General features: G+C 36.8%; 1 protein-coding gene across 3 annotated transcripts in view; it reads right to left on the bottom strand.

Annotated features, from left to right (window-relative positions):
* Window positions 1-904: 904 nt before the first annotated feature.
* LOC130917413 (fibroblast growth factor 12-like) overlaps window positions 905-16,957 on the bottom strand; it is an 88,062-nt gene continuing 72,009 nt past the window's right edge. For 2 of the 3 annotated variants that reach the window (XM_057838794.1, XM_057838791.1), the window contains exons 4-5: window positions 15,072-15,270; window positions 9,484-11,140 (exon numbers count right to left, since the gene is read on the bottom strand). In XM_057838794.1, coding sequence (XP_057694777.1) covers window positions 10,959-11,140; window positions 15,072-15,270 — 381 coding nt within the window. In that variant the 3' untranslated portion in view covers window positions 9,484-10,958. Of the gene's footprint in view, window positions 2,343-9,483; window positions 11,141-15,071; window positions 15,271-16,957 lie in introns of those variants that run through there. The other variant, XM_057838792.1, reaches the window with a different exon arrangement.

The raw sequence follows: 16,957 nt of genomic DNA on the forward strand, positions 1-16,957 counted from the left end.
ACATCATGTAAAAAAGATTGTTAAACCAATTTTTTTGATAAATTCAGATGATAATCGCAATTTTACATGGTTGTAAATACGTGAACTCATGTAAAAATGTGATCATTATGTGAATTTATCTAAAAATGATGTTTTAACATGATAACAATCGTTTTTACATGATGTAAAGCATAATTATGTAAAAACATGAATTTTACATCATTCATTTTCCATGTAAACATTTTTACATTCATGTAGAAAAGTGATCATTATCATGTAAAAACGTCATTTTTAGATAAATTCACATGATAATGATCGCATTTTTACATGATGTAAAAATTTGTTAAAACTTCTCATTTTTCTCAACCTGTTGAGTTCACAATTTTATGTTCATGTAAAAATGCGATTATCATGTGAATTCATCTAAATGTTTTAACATGATAATGATCAAAGCGATCATGATCATTTTTCTCAACCTGTTATTATGTGAAAACGTTATCAGGTTTTCATATTTTATGTGCATAACACGTTTTTAGATGATAACACGAGTTTGCATGTGAAAATGATTTCTCATGATAAGGTTTTACATGATAATCATCAAATTTTTACACATTGTTTATCATGTTTTTTTTACATAATTTATTGTTACATATTTTTAAAAACGGATGTTTTTACATCATGTAAAAAGTGACTGTTATCATTTTAAAACATTTTTCGACAAATTCACATGATAATGATCGCATTTTAAAAAATTATGTTACATATTATGTTTTTACATCATATAAAAATAATATAACAAATAAAAATTTGATCATTGTCATGTTAAAACAATTTTTAGATAAAGTCACATTTGCATGAATGTAAAAATGAACTCATAATTATAACAGGATGAGAAAAATGAGACCAAACATAAAAAAGTGAACTCATGTAAAAATCACATTTTTACATAATTGTTTTTACATTAATGTAAAAATGTGATCATTATCATGTGAATCTATCGAAAAATTATGTTTTAACATGATAATGATCACTTTTTTTACATGATGTAAAAACATGTAAAAACGTGAACTGATCTCATTTTTCTCAACCTGCTGTCATTATGTGAAAACGTGTTATCAAGTTTTCATGTTTTTACATTTATGTACGTAACACGTTTTTACATGATAGCACGAGTTTACATGATGATGTTTTACATGGTAACAATCACGTTTTAACATGATGGTATCATAAACACATGATAATTATCATGTAAAATAGAATTGTGTTATTATGTGAAAGTGTGATCATGATCTATTTTCACCTTTTTACATGAAATTTTTACATATGGCATTTAACATGACGGTATCATGAGCGTATCATGTAAAATCGTGATAGCATGTAAAAACATAATTTTCATGTAAAACATCATGAGAAAACATTTTATCATAAGTTTTCACATTTTTAGATAAATTTACATGATATTGATAGCATTTTTGCATGATTAGATGTTTTAACATGTTAATTGTCACATTTTTATTTGATGAAAAATCACAATTATCATGTAAAAATGTGAAACTGTTCTCTTTTTTTTTTTTTTTTCCACGTGCGTGTCAGCAATACGCTTCCCTACAAATGAGCTTCTTTAGGCAGAAAATAAACTTTGCTGTTAGCTGCTAATTCATATTTTACCTGCATGAGCGGTGGAAGACAATATCTGAAAAATGATTTTCACTCAGCACTAATAAATCTTTACTGTAGCAGCAGAAGTTTCAAAATACACGAGGGGTGACTTCTTCCTGGTATGCATGTTGTAGCGCCCCCTTAAGACTTTAGAGTGTCATGACAGGTGAAAAAAATGATTTTGTTGATATCCAGTTTGATTTCTATGTATTACAACACTCAATATTCTCATGATTAACGCCTTCCCTGCCATTGACGGCAATAGACGTCCAATCCATTTGAATTGATGGGGCAGGAAGAGATCGCGTTTCCCGGTTAAAATGGATTGGACCTCATAGCATCGTCAATGGCACTGAAACCTGATTGACAGAGCCTAATGACATCATCAATGTTGTACCACATGATAGGCTCCTACGCATTGTCTAAAACAACCTATTTTGATTAGAACCAACCAAAAGCCGGCACACAAGCAAACTTAAACATAACAGATTTTGTCATGTTACGCATGCGCTTTCACTCATCCACTTGACTAAACAGCGCCCACTAGTGGCCCGGCATGCACATGGCAGTGATCAGTTGCATTAAAAAAAAAAAATTTATCCATTTTTCAACATGTGTATGAGTCTTTTGGGTGAAATGTCAGCAATTGTAAATGTCAGTCCAAGGCCATGTCCATAGGATTAGCTGCCAGTGATGGAGCAATCCTGTTAAAAATTAAAAAAAAAAAAAAAAAAATTAGGACCACTTAAAAGAAAATATAACGCTAACTTCTGGGCAATTTCTTTCAGCCAATCTCAGAAGGAAAAAAAAATTTGTAATTTCTCCAGATGGTTTCGTGCACTGCAATCCAAGTTAAAATTCAAGGAATTTAAGACTTACCTAAAAAAAAACTGAATGTCTTTTTGAGATAAGTAATTTTAAGACTTTTAAGAACTTCAAGTGGGTTGGCTGTATATCACCATCATTAGCACTGAAACATGATCATTCAATTCCAGAACCAAGGGCGTAAGTTTGTATAGGGATGGTAGGGACAAAACACTACCAACTTTTCAGGATGCTCTTTCTTTTAAACAACCTTATTTGCATTATATAATCCGTTCAGTTATATAGGTCATTTAAATTGTTTCCCCATATGTTGAAACGATAGAATTGACCCTACCGTTATAAGATGAATTATTTTCATTATGTTCAGACTCCAAAATTTTGTGCCGCTCCATTTTTCCCCCCTCAAACTCATGTTTGATTGGCTGATGACTTGACCCCCCCACACACACACACGCACACTCTCACAGTTCAGAATTATGTTGCATGTCGACATGCCCTCCTCCTGCCGCTTTGAAAAGGAGGATATTAGAAGTTTTTTTCGGCAAGCAGCCACTGTCAGTAATGGAAGTAATAGAGTTGACATTAAGATAAACTGTGTGAACTTGCTAACTTGAGTAGGAAGCTGCTTAGCTACAGTAGAAGTGTCCTCCTGTTAGAGGCGCACGATAATTATCGATCCGATAATTATCGGTCCGATAATAGGAATTATGACATCATCCCAATAAATGCAATAACAATATATTTTATCGGTCCTTTTAATAATATTTTTGGTGTCGGATTGGGATGTGTGCGTTTGTTTCTACTCCTGTTTTGCCAGTATGCAAAGTTTTATTACTGTTCTAGAGGCCGTATTTTTCCTTCACTGAGTTACGTATAAACCTTTCTATGGCAATTAGCAAATGTTTGCATTTTAAAGTGTTACAGTGGGGGGAACAAGTATTTGATACACTGCCGATTTTGCTGGTTTTCCCATTTGCAAAGCATGTAGAGGTCTGTAATTTTTATCATGTTCTCTTCAACTGTGAGCGACGAAATCTAATACAAAAAAACAGAAAAATCACGGTTTATAATTTTTAAATAATAAATGTGCATTTAATTGCATGAAATAAGTATTTGATACATCACAAAAATCGAACTTAATATTTGGTACAGAAACCTTTGTTTGCTATTACAGATACCAAACATTTCCTGTAGTCCTTGACAAGGTTTGCACACACTGCAGGAGGGATTTTGGCCCACTCCTCCATGCAGATCTTCTCCAGAGCCTTCAGGTTTCGGGGCTGCTGCCAGGCAACACGGACTTTTAGCTCCCTCTATAGATTTTCTATTGGGTTCAGATCTGGTGACTGGCTAGGTCACTCCAGGACCTTAAGATGCTTCTTACGGAGCCACTCTTTAGTTGCCTTGGCTGTGTTTTGGGTCGTTGTCATCCTGGAAGACCCAGCCACGACCCATCTTCAGGGTTCTCACTGAAGGATGGAGGTTGTCAGCCAAGATCTGGCGATACATAGACCCATCCATCCTCCCCTCAATACGGTGTAGTCGTCCTGTACCCTTGGCAGAGAAGCAGCCCCAAAAAATGATGTTTCCTCCTCCATGTTTCACGATTGGGATGGTGTTCTTGGGGTTGTACTCATCCTTCATTTTCCTCCAAACACGACGAGCCGAGTTTAGACCAAAAAGTTCAATTTTGGTCTCCACATGACCTTCTCACACTGCTCCTCTGGATCATCCAGATGGTCAGTGGCAAACTTCAGACGTGTCTGGACATGCACTGGCTTCAGCAGCGGGACCTTGCGTGCGCTGTAGGATTTTAATCCATGACGGCGTAATGTGTTTCCGATGGTTTTCTTCGAGACTGTGGTTCCAGGTCTCTTCAGGTCATTGACCAGGTCCTGCCGTGTAGTTCTGGGCTGATCCCTCGCCTTCCTCATGATCAGTGATGCCCCACGAGGTGAGATCTTGCATGGAGCCCCAGAACGAAGCAGATTGACTGTCAACTTGAACTTCTTCCATTTTCTAATAATCGCTCCAACAGTTGTTACCTTCTCACCGAGCTGCTTGCTCATTTTCCCGTAGCCCATACCAGCCTTGTGCAGGTCTATTATTTTATCCCTGATGTCCTTCCACAGCTCTTTGGTCTTGGCCATTGTGGAGAGGTTGGAGTTTGTTTGTTTGAGCATGTGAACAGGTGTCTTTTATACAGGTAACAAGTTCAAACAGGTGCAGTTACTTCTGGTAATGAGTGGAGAACAGGAGGGGTTCTTAAAAAAGAACTAAGAGCTGAAATATTTACTAGTTGGTAATGTATCAAATACTTATTTCATGCAGTTAAATACAAATGTATTATTTAAAAGTTACACAATGTGATTTTCTGGATTTTTGTATTAGATTCCGTCCTTCACAGTTGAAGAGAATTTATGATACAAATTACAGACCTCTACATGGCTTGCAAGTGGGAAAACCAGCAAAATTGGCGGTGTATCAAATATATGTTCCACTGTATGTTTACAAGTCATTGAGAGGCCTTTTGGTTATTGATAGGCTTGCTGTTCTATAATTGCCAGGCTAAGAAAGTTGTTTCATGGACCAAGACCACAAAAGTTTCTTCTCCTGTTGCACCAAATATTTTATCTGCTGACAAAGCACATACCTGTTGGGTTTATGTTTGTTTTAGATCAATGCTCATTGTTCAGGGGAACACATCGTCAACGATATTGACTGATTGATATACATTTAAAAAATTATATATATTATGGGTTATCACATCGGTATCGGCCTTGAGGAGCAGGAAGTTATCGGTTTCAAAAAATGGATATCGTACATCCCTACCTCCTGTATGTGTTTTCCACTATGTTAACGATAATTAAACTGTGATATATAGTAAACTCTGCTCAGCTGTAAGAAATGTAGTGAACCAAGGTTTACACCCTCCTCCCCAGTTTTCATTTTTATTTTTCTTATGTGGTCTTAAAGCAGCCCAAAGGTGCTTTCATTTTTTGTTGCGTTTGGCTGTGCTTGCGGACAAAAACAGTAGTGTTAATCCTGACAGAAGGCTCCATTTTTACATATTTTTGTTATTCCATGACTAAGAACTTTTTTTTAACATATTTAATGTATTTAGTAAGACCATTTTGAGTGGTAGTAAGAAAAAAAATTTTTTTTTTTGCATTCCTGGATAAGAGATGATTAACAAGTTTGTATTTCTTGTGTATGTTAATATAATTTGTGTTCACATAATGCAATTTAAATTTGATATTAAAATCCAGACATTTATCCTGGAAGTTTTCAAAATGTGTCTTTCGTACTTTTTGAAAACAAAGGGTAAATTGAATGGTGTATCACCACCTCCTTAAAACTGGGAAAAAAAAAAAAAAAAAAAAAAAAAAAAACTTAAATTCCCTTGTTTGCATTGTAAATCTACTAGGAATAAGTGAAATGATCTACCAGTGCTTCAGGTAAATTTTACTCAAATTTCTTGAAATAAAAATTGCTAAATGAAAATAACACTTATTTGTAGAGATGTCCCGATGCCGATCAATCGGGTCCGATTACGTCATTTTCAAAGTATCGGAGTCGGCAAAAAAATATCGGACATGCTTTTTTTTTTAATATATATATATATTTTTTTTAATTAAATCATTTTCTAATTGTATTTAACGTTACAGACATAATGTGTTACACTCTTCCAGAGTCTTTAGTTTAAGCTTCAGGTAGGATTATCAAATTTATCGCGTTAACGGCGAGAATTAATATTTTTTACATTTATCACGTTACAATATTTTACGCAATTAACGCATGCGCTGCACGACCCATTCACGCATTGTCGCATTCAATCTATAGTGGCACCGTTTTACCCATACAGTATATAGAGCTAAAAGGCAGCATAAAATGAGTAGAGTGAATTTTGGCAGCCTTTGGAGCCTTTTTTTAAATGGCTAAAGCCTTATAATCCCTCTCCCAACGATTAGAATAATCATGGGAAGCAATGAGGTGGAAGAAAGGTAGTAGTTGATCTTTTTCTTAACACCCTATGTTATTTCCCAACCCAGAGAAGATATATCAATTGGTACCACGACGCACAGTCATGGTTGCACTTCCCATCATGCATTTGGGCAGAAGTTAAATGGCTACAGTATCATTTACTGAAAGCTCAACAAAGACACTAGATGGCAATATTTAGTCACAATATACAAAGTCACATTTATCCTTTAAGAATTACAAGTCTTTCTATCCGTGGATCCCTCTCACAGAACGAATGTTAATAATGTAAATGCCATCTTGAGGATTTATTGTCATAATAAACAAATACAGTACTTATGTACTGTATGTTGAATGTATATAGTCGTCTGAGTTTTATTCATTTCTTTCTTAATGCATTGCCAAAATGTACTGTATATGATCGGGAAAAATTATCGGGAATGATTGGAATTGAATCGGGAGCAAAAAAAAAAAAAAAGCAATCGGATCGGGAAATATCGGGATCAGCAGATACTCAAACTAAAACGATCGGGATCGGATCGGGAGCAAAAAAACATGATCGGAACAACCCTACTTATTTGAAACAAAAAGTTCTTATATTCAATCTTTAAAAAATCTTGTTTGTCAGAAATGTTCCTGATTCAAGAATAGATATTTTTAAAAACATTATTTGAAGGCATTTTTTTCTTGATTTAGGTGAAAAATGACCGACTTTTAGATGTATGGGCATAATAAGAACAAATGTAATATTTACTAAAACTAAGTGGAAGAATCTGACGCATTTAACTGTTAACTAGGCTTTAAAACTCAAAACAAGATGAAAAAAAATGTTCGACTAGATTTAAGAAAAATTATCAGATTAAGACATTATACTGTAAAAATTGCAGTGTGAAAGTTAGTACAAATTAATACAGATTTATTTTGCATTAATCATTTAGCCTATCAATTAATTAGGTTCGTATTGGTGAGAAATGTAGCCCTGACCGCCGTTCACCCAAACTGTTTGGTCTTATTATTAGGGGTGTGACAAAATATCGAAATCCACACATTCAATGTCATTGATGTCCAATACATATATAACATACAGTGGTATGAAAAAGTATCTGAACCTTTTGGAATTTCGGACATATCTGCTTAAAATATTCATCAAATGTGATCTGACCTTTGTCAAAATCATACAGATGAAAATACAGTGTCTATTTAACTAAAACTACCCAAACATTGATAGGTTTTCATATTTTAATGAGGATACCATGCAAACAATGAGAGAAGGGGGAAAAATAAGTAAATGAACCATCTACCTAAGGAGACTTAAAGAGCAATTGAAACCTATTTTTACCAAACATTTTAAGTCATGGGCGAGCCCAATCACTGATGAGTTGTTTAAAACTGCCCGGCCCACTATAAAACACACACCTGGTTAGAAATGTCTTGATGAGAAGCATTGTCTGATGTGCATTATGGCTCGGTCAAAAGAGCTGTCTGAAGACCTGCGATCAAGAATGGTTGATTTGTATAAAGCTGGGAAAGGATACAAAATCATCTCTAAAAGTCTGGATGTTCACCAATCGACAGTCAGAGAAGTTGTCTACAAATGGAGAGAGTTTTGCACTTTTGCTTCCCTCGCAAGGAGTGGCCGTTCACCAGAGATGACACCAAGAGTTCAGCGCAGAATACTCAGAGAGGTAAAAAAAAAAGAACCCTACTGGAGAATGTCTGCTAAAGACTTACAGAAATCCCTGGCACAGTTCAATATCTCTGTGCACACATCAACTCTATGTAAAACTATGGCCAAGAAAGGTGTTCATGGGAGGGCTCCATGAAGGAAGCCACTGCTGTCCAAAAAAACATAATTGCTCGTTTAATCTTCACAAAAAGGCACTTGGACCCTCCACAGACGTTTTGGCAAAATATTTTGTGGACTGATGAAACCAAAGTTGAATTGTTTGTGTTAGGTTTTGTGTTAGTTTCCTCCTAGTGTGTCCCCGTGATTGCCTATTAATTTCACCTGTTGTGCCTTCTCCTAGTTTATCTCTGAACTTGCATCCTCCTGTGCTCACCTGTTCCTCGTTGTCTCGTTACCCCTTGTCTGCGTGTGTGTATATAAGCTCCCAGTTTCTTTTCATTCCTTGTTGCGTCATTGTCAATGTCTGTCTACGCGCATGTCCACGTTCATGTCAGCATTTTTTCCCAGTTCCTCGTGTTCCTCGTCCTGCTTTTGAAGTAAGTTGATTTGTTAGACTGACTTTGTTAAGACTTCTTGGATTCCCCGGTCATTTTGTTGATACTTTGTTTTTTGTTGGCATTGATTAAAACGTGTTTGTACCGTCTACCTGCCTCGCCTCACTTTCCCTGCATTTGGGTCCAACACCTCCTGCTTGACCCGCACTACCTGACAGTTTGGGAGTAACACACAACTTCATGTGTGGAGGAAAAATGGAACAGCTCACCAACATCAACCCCTCATCCCCACCGTGAAGCATGGTGGAGGTTATCATCATGATTTGGGGCCGTTTTGCTACCTCAGGGCCTGGACAACTTGCAATCATTAATGGAAGAATGACTTAAAAAGTTAAAAAAGAGGATGAATGTTGCAACAAGACAATGATCCAAAACACAAAGGCCAATCAACTTCAGAATGGTTTCAGAAGAACAAAACACACATTCTGGAGTGGTCAAGTCAAAGTCCAGACTTGAACCCCTTAGAGAGAATATGCATTACCAAAAAAGTGATTCATGCAAGACATTCCAAGTATCTGACTAAACTACAGCAGTTTTGTAGAGAAGCCTGAGCCAAGATTAGTCTTGATCGATGTGCCAGACTGATCTGCAGCTAGAGGAAGCGTCTGGTTGAATTTATTGCTGCCAAAGGGGGGTCACAAAATATTAAATCTAATGGTTCACTTACTTGTTTTTCCCCCTTCTGTCATTGTTTGTATACTATCCTCATTAAAATATGAAAACCTATCAATGTTTGGGTGGTTTTAGTTAAAGCAAACACTGTTTTTTCATCTGTGTGATTTTGACAAAGATCCGGTCACATTAGATGGTGATTTTATGCAAAAATGTGAGAAATTTCAAAGAGTTCAGATTAGTGCTGCAACGATTAATCGATTAACTCGAGTATTCGATTACAAAAAAATATTCGAATTCAGTTTTGTTGCTTCGAGTATTCAATAAAAGTGGCGTTGTAATGGTTTATTTTGAAAGTGTTTGCATTTAGTTTTATTGATTAGGGTGGATACACTGCCCTCTGGTCTGCCTCTGTTCACATGGCTGAATTCAACTGCTCCCTGTTAAGACAAACGTAAGGTAACGTTTTTTAATGCATTCAAAATGTAGTTTATGGGTATATTTAGCCATTTTTGTGGGAATATGTGCCTGAACCATTTGTTAAGACCGTTGTAAAAAAAAAAAAAAAAAAACTTTAGCATTATATAGCATTTAAGCTAGCGGACTTTTTCTATGTAAGTTAGCCAAATGTTATTGTGTTGTACATAGATCCTCATTTTTAAAATTATAATAATTATATATATATATAATAATAATAATTATACCGTTTGAGGCTCAGCTGAGGTATTTTAATTTTTCATGTTCCCTATCCGATTCCTCGATTATTCGAACTAACTAGTCCATCGATTAATCGACTACTAAAATATTCGATAGCTGCAGCCCTAGTTCAGATACTTTTTCATACCACTGTATAATATATACGTTTCAGTGACATTCAAGGCGATGGACGTCCAATCCATTTTGAGTTTGTTTGGTTTTTTTTGTAAAAATTAAACAAACAATTAAACAGTAAACAAAATTTAAAGAAATATATTAATATATTTATAATATTAATATATATAAATATTTTTTTTACTTAGGAAAAAAAATTAAAAATTAAAAGGGAACCAAGTTCTTTAAAAAATAAATTTGAGAATATTTACCTGTAACTCATTTCAGCTATTGAACTAGGATGGCTGGAATTGAATGACCATGTTTGATGGACATGGCCTCTGACAGGGAGTGAGTCAAACCATGGCCTGCGAGTTTAACATCTAATTGGACAACTTCCATTCACCGTTTTCAAATTAAAATCATTAATACAGGCTGCCATGTGGCATTTCAAAAATGCTCAAATGTTACTGACCACAATAAAAAGCTAAAAAAGTGCTATAGTGTTTGTTAAAGAAAAAAAAAAAAAGCACGCGTGACGCTTTGATAGTGGCAATGTTTCTACATGGCTTAAAGCTTCGAAGTTCTCAGCAAAAGAAACGCTCTGTCGTCACGGAGACGATGCGGCGATGAAGAGTGGATGTGCTAGCCTCCTGGCTTTTTGCATAAAATGTAAATCGTCGTCACCCAAAAAAAAAAAAAAAAAAAAAAAGGTTGAAAGAAGATTCTTGCCCTTTTTTTCCTGCTCGTTCGGGTTGGCGTTTCCGTCGTCATGGCGTTGGTTGTTTGGTGCTGAACAGTGAAGGGGAGGAGTGTTGCACGGGAGTTCCACCAGCAGAGGGCGCCGCAGGCTACGAGCCCTCCCGCTCTGTGCAGTCCTCGTCGTCGTCCTCCCGCTGGCCGTCCTCGTCCCGACCCTCTGTGGCTCTCCGCGGGCTCCTGGCTGGCTCTTCGCCGTTCAGGGTGGGACTTCGCGAGGTTTGGAGAAGCTTCTCCTCCAGCTCGTGCAGTGACGGCTCTTTGTACATGCACACTGAGATAAAAAAAAAAATCAATCAAATCAACCCTTTACAACAGGGGTTTTCAAACTTTTTCTTCTGGGGGGCGCGTTCAGAAAAATCGAAGGATGCAACATAGACTCCACCATCAGTTGACAAGACAGCTCCCACAGATATTGGGCCACGCCTTCCGATAGGGGGCCGACCCAGGCAGAACGTTGAGTTGGCTTTCACTCTGATAAACTCTATCACACGCTGCGTTCTAACCAAGGGTGGCTGGAATTTCTTGCCGGAACTCCATGACATGAACGTCGCCAGGGAGCCAGAATTTTTTTTTAAGTTGCTCTCGGGGTTCATCAAACCTCCTAAACCACTAAAATGCAGATAAAACTGCTTTTGTCACAGTTAGTCCTCGTGGTGGGAATCTTTGGGTACCTAACGATTCGATTCCGATTCAGAGGCTACGATTTAATTATAAATCGAATATTGATGCCCCCACCCCACTCCACAGCTATTTAGCTGCTTTTAGTGTTTCGTACATTAGTTACAAAAATTGTATAAAAATCCTCTCAGGCTTAAATAAACGACGATTTCAGTTAACAGTTCAAAACAGATAAAATACTGATGTCCCCATTCTGTCTCAGCAGCTTTAAACTAATTTCAATGAATTTAATGTTGCGAATCAACCGTTATACAGTAGTTGTTAAAATTGCTCCTGTTATTCCATAATTTCCCTTTTGTCTACTTTTGACATGTGAAAGTTTTAAAACTGTTTTAAAGATCGATTCAAGTCAAGATTTTGCCGATTTCAGAGAATTTTAGATTAAAAAATAATTAGGTTCGCTTGGAAGGTTCGCTACAACGGCCTTCCGGGGAAGTCTACTGCTTTAAGATGGCGGCTATTTACTAATGCCAGCAAGTCTGTCATTTTGCATCTAGTTTTCTATAAATGTGCTGCTAATGCCGCCGAGTGTCATTTTGCATATAGTTCTTTATACATGTGATATCTACCGTAGCATTATGTGGACATAGTTTGTAAAGGCTGTCGGCAGCAGTCAGGTATTATTGTTGTTTTATCTAGCGCGGCATGAGTTGAGCCAGAGCCGTGAGTTGGGCATTGTCATTACCCCGGTAATGACAAGCATGATGTTTCTCGGAATGATCCTCATTGCGTCCCGAAGACCACAATGACTGTGTTTTAGTTCCGCTTTACTTGACATATTTCAATAATCGGAATTTGGATGTTTGTGTATCGTTCTCGACTCTTCCACGGCCGAATCGCGAATAATTTAAGAATCGGAAATTTTGCACACTTCTATTTATTCCTATAACACATACAAACAAGAAAATGCTTTTCATTCAAAAATGTATTTTTTTCAATGATTTGCAAAATAAAGGTCAACAAAAGCAGCAGTAACTTCAACCTCCATCTCCAAATTTTCCCCTCACATTTCCTAATTGCAAAACCTAAATTTCAACTATTTAAGATCATTGGATGTACTTTAAAATTGAAGCTAATGCAAATGTTTACTTTTCATTTTTTATTGAAGTAAGATATATGTCAAACTTCCTCCAGTACAATCGGTATGTAAATTTAGTAAATCAAATTAGCCCTATCTGCATAATAAAGTCCGCTAGCTTAGATGCTACGAATGCTAACGAATTAACATTTCTCTCAAAGCAAATCGCTAAACAAAACTAAACAAACAGTGTTTCCAAACCTAACCACAAATGCCTACACCGACATACATCAACTGAAACAATTTATAGCCTCATGTGATGTGGGCTGAACCAGAGCGTAGCTGTCCCTTAGCCATGTCAGACATGTCTGCTTCTCAGTCATAAAAGGTAAAGAGTTCAGCCACACCCAACGCCGCCACCACAGGGCCTCATTTCACAAAATGCAATACTGTAAACAAAGCATCACACATAGAGTTTTGACAGTTACAGTCATATTTTCGGGATTAAAGCACCGTATGCCGGAACAGTGTTCTGGCTCGGAAAGTCATGGCGGAACGGTGTTCCGGGCCATTCCAGCCCACTTTGACCCCTAGTTCTTAGGTGGAAACCAGACCAAGGTTTTTCTGTATACAAGCAGGCAGGAGTGTCTCAAGAGTGAATTAGTCGAGGAATCAAGGTAATTATTAGATAAATTAGCACCATGCATGCACTTTGAAACGTTCTGTAAAAAAATCAATAAATAAAACTAGTATCTTTGGCTTCAAATATCTACGTAAAATGAATGATAACATCCAATTTTTTGCTTTTAACCAAGAATCTAGACAATTTTACATTTATATCTAGAGAAATTCCGCGATTGAAGCATTTATTTTCAAGAATTTTCAACTTAAAAAGCTCTGTTTTGTGACGGCCGCCATGTTGGATTAAATAATACCGTAACTTTTGCTTGAAATATTTACGTAAAATAAACCATAACTGCCCGTTTGCTTTTAACCCAGAATCTAGACTGTTTTACGTTTATATCTATAGCAATTCCGCGATTTAAGCATTTATTTACAAGAATTTTCAACTAAAAAAGCTCTTTGTTTCGTGATGGCCGCCATGTTGGATTAAAAAATACCGTAACTTTTGCTTGAAATATTTACGAAAAATGCACCATAACTGCCCGTTTGCTTTTAACCAAGAATCTAGACTGTTTTACCTAAATATCTATAGAAATTTCGCGATTTAAGCATTTATTTACAAGAATTTTCAACTAAAAAAGCTCTTTGTTTCGTGACGGCTGCCATGTTGGATTACACAATACTTTAACTTTTGCCTGAAATATTTACGTAAAATGAACCATAACTGAACATAACTGCTTTTAACCAAGAATGTAAGCTGTTTTACGTTCATATCTATAGAAATTCCACGATTTAAGCATTTATTTACAATAATTCTCAACTTAAAAAGCTTTTTGTTTCGTCACGGCCGCCATGTTGGATTAAAAAATACCCTAACTTTTGCTTGAAATATTTACGTAAAATGAACCATAACCGCCCGTTTGCTTTTAACCAAAAATCTAGACGGTTTTACGTTCATATCTATAGAAATTCCGCGATTTAAGCTTTTATTTACAAGAATTTTCAACTTAAAAAGCTCTTTGTTTTTTGACGGTCGCCAAGTTGGATTTTGTATTGCTATACGTGACATTTAAGTTGCTATTTCAGGCAAAAACTAACATGTTTAAATATTGCTATTGATCCTGAAAATATAGGTGATTATCTCTGAATTTGGTAATTTTCGTGCATCTAGCGTAGAATCTGAGAATTTTATAGCCATTTTAAGTTTTTTTATACTTATATAAAAAATCATTAATCAGGATTTTATTATGGAACGACTTTGAATTTTTTAATGCTGCTGTTCATGGAGACTCATATATGCCTAAGGTAGGTGCCTGTTTTGGTTTTAGGTCACTAGCAGCTTCGGTTTTGAAAATATTTATCTTTTAAATTTTTTAAAACAGGCCCCCTACGGCTCGGCCCCGTTTCCCGTGTCCTGTCAAGTATTATGAAGTCTATACTACAGTCAAGAGAAGAGGCAAGGTCAGAAGGATGAAGAGGACAAGGGAGTCGACAGGTATTTTTAAATGAGAGTCATGGGAGCCGGGATGAAGAGAGGGGAGGGCTGAGCGACGGGAGTGGCGAAAGCGGACACGGAGCTCGACGTCCCCCCTCGCAACATCAAATGTGACACCGGATCTCTGGAAGCGAACCCACGACGACCTCGCTAAGTCAACGGCATGACTTGGGAATTCACCTAAGCACAACTTTCATTAGATTAAGCGACGCTTTGTCGATTATAGGGGTTACAAATACTACCGTTTTGGAAGTCGGACGAGTGTCTGAGGCCTTTGTCTTCTGTCTCTGTCCCATGAGACGTTTCATTCCATTTCCGTTATTACAGCTAAAATAGTTCAACCTTTCTGCAGAATGTTAAATGTCTAAATTGGGTCAGTGAAGATACCTTCAATGGGTCTGGGAACAAAGTGAGAACAGGGTTTGGTTTTCTTCACGCGGTTGCCCTTCATGATGACACCGTCCTTGTTGAGGCCTAAGAACCAAGCCCGACCTGACTCGTGCTGCCGGTACAGGGTGGACGAGTAGATGACGTAGTAGTTCTCAAACACGGACTCCTTGAACTTACACTCAGCAGTGAAGATGTCCTGATTAAAACACACACATATAGTATATATTAACTTTTTCAGTTCCATTGAGTATGAAACACACCCAACCATGTGGCTGTTTTCATCCTTCTACTGTGGATTTAACCCTTTAACACCTAAGCCTATTTTGGCCGAATTTGCATGCATTTGAGGTTGCCTTTATATTTCAAAGAAAAAATTGTTTACAATGGCCAAGTTGGGTCCCTTTTTTCTGGACACCTTGAACTTCATGTCCAACCTGTTGTTTTCTTCACTGACCAATTTTAATCCACATTTTGGACCCAAAAAGACAAAAAAAATCCCAAAATCTTTTTTCAAAATTTGTAATGTTGACGTCCCACTGACAACCAAACATGCTCGACCAACCGTTTTGAAGCTTGATCATATTTATTCAACTTGTTAGGATAAACATTCAATAGAAAAAAAATAAGATTGAATATTTTTATGTTTGACAATTCAACACAAACAGCAGGTATGGTCATAGGCGTTTTTTGGCCTTTACACATACTATGGTCAAAACAGGTTATATACAGTGCAAAATAGTGAGAAAAAAAAAATATATATATATATATATATCATCTAACACAAAAAGGGTTTGGAGGATATCTCTTTGTGAAGTTAGGTGTTGTACCCATCACCTTATCAAAAGTATATACCTACATGCAATCAAGCTTCTCGAACACACATCTACATAAAAATTGAAAAGATTAAAGTAAAGAAAATATATATATAACATTGAAAAGAACTATTTTTAAAAATATTGACAAGTAGTTCAGTTCAATTCAAAATTTTCAGGCATGCGACCCAATAAAGTTTTTTTTTTTTTTTTTTGCGCACTCAATAGAGCTTGAACAGGTCACGGAGCTGCGTCACACACAACGTCACAAAGCCTACTCTTTCGCCGTTTGCGCGCTGCCGTCACTTCTATTCGCCGAGACGCCGACTCATGCAAAGAAAAAGACAACAAATACCGCTCATCTTCTTCCTTGAGTTAATGAAATAATGCATTAGCTTGCGCTAAATGTATTCATTCTGCACGTTCCAAAGTCGCTCGCTCAAACTAAGCGGCCGTTGCTTGCGTCGCATGCCTCCCTTTCGTTAGTTGGCGCCTCGTTCGGAAATTTATTAAAAATGATCACATTCGGTTCGTCCTTCTTGACATCAGAACGGCTCTTGGGATATGTAGTCTTTTGTGCTGCTTTCGGTTTTGAAAAAGGACAAGAAATGATGGAAATATGGAGATAGATACATGGTCCATTTTAATGCATATTTATGAGTGCAGTAAAACTATGCACCTCAAATGACATTATCTCCCGTTTTTCTTAGTCAATTGACTTGAAATAAAAACTGGTGTGGACATCAACTTCCGCACTTTCAAATGGGACCAACCAGCGGCACGTGGGTGACGTAATTACAGCGTGACGAAGCTTCAAAGACGATATGCGTAAACGCGTCGCTGCCGACACGTTCGGTGTTAAAGGGTTAAATGACTTTGTCACTAATAGGAAGCGAATGTCACTTTGGCCTTCCCAGTTCAAATGGATTGGACATACACTGCTGGTCAAAAGTATTGGCACCCCTGCTGTCAGATTATTCTCAATTGCTCCCAGAAAATGACTGCAATTACAAATGCTTTGGTCGTAATATATTCATTTATTTTGCTTACAATGAAAAAACACAAAAGAGA

The sequence above is a fragment of the Corythoichthys intestinalis genome, chromosome 6 (assembly GCF_030265065.1).
Source record: "Corythoichthys intestinalis isolate RoL2023-P3 chromosome 6, ASM3026506v1, whole genome shotgun sequence".
NCBI classification, from domain to species: Eukaryota; Metazoa; Chordata; class Actinopteri; order Syngnathiformes; family Syngnathidae; genus Corythoichthys; species Corythoichthys intestinalis.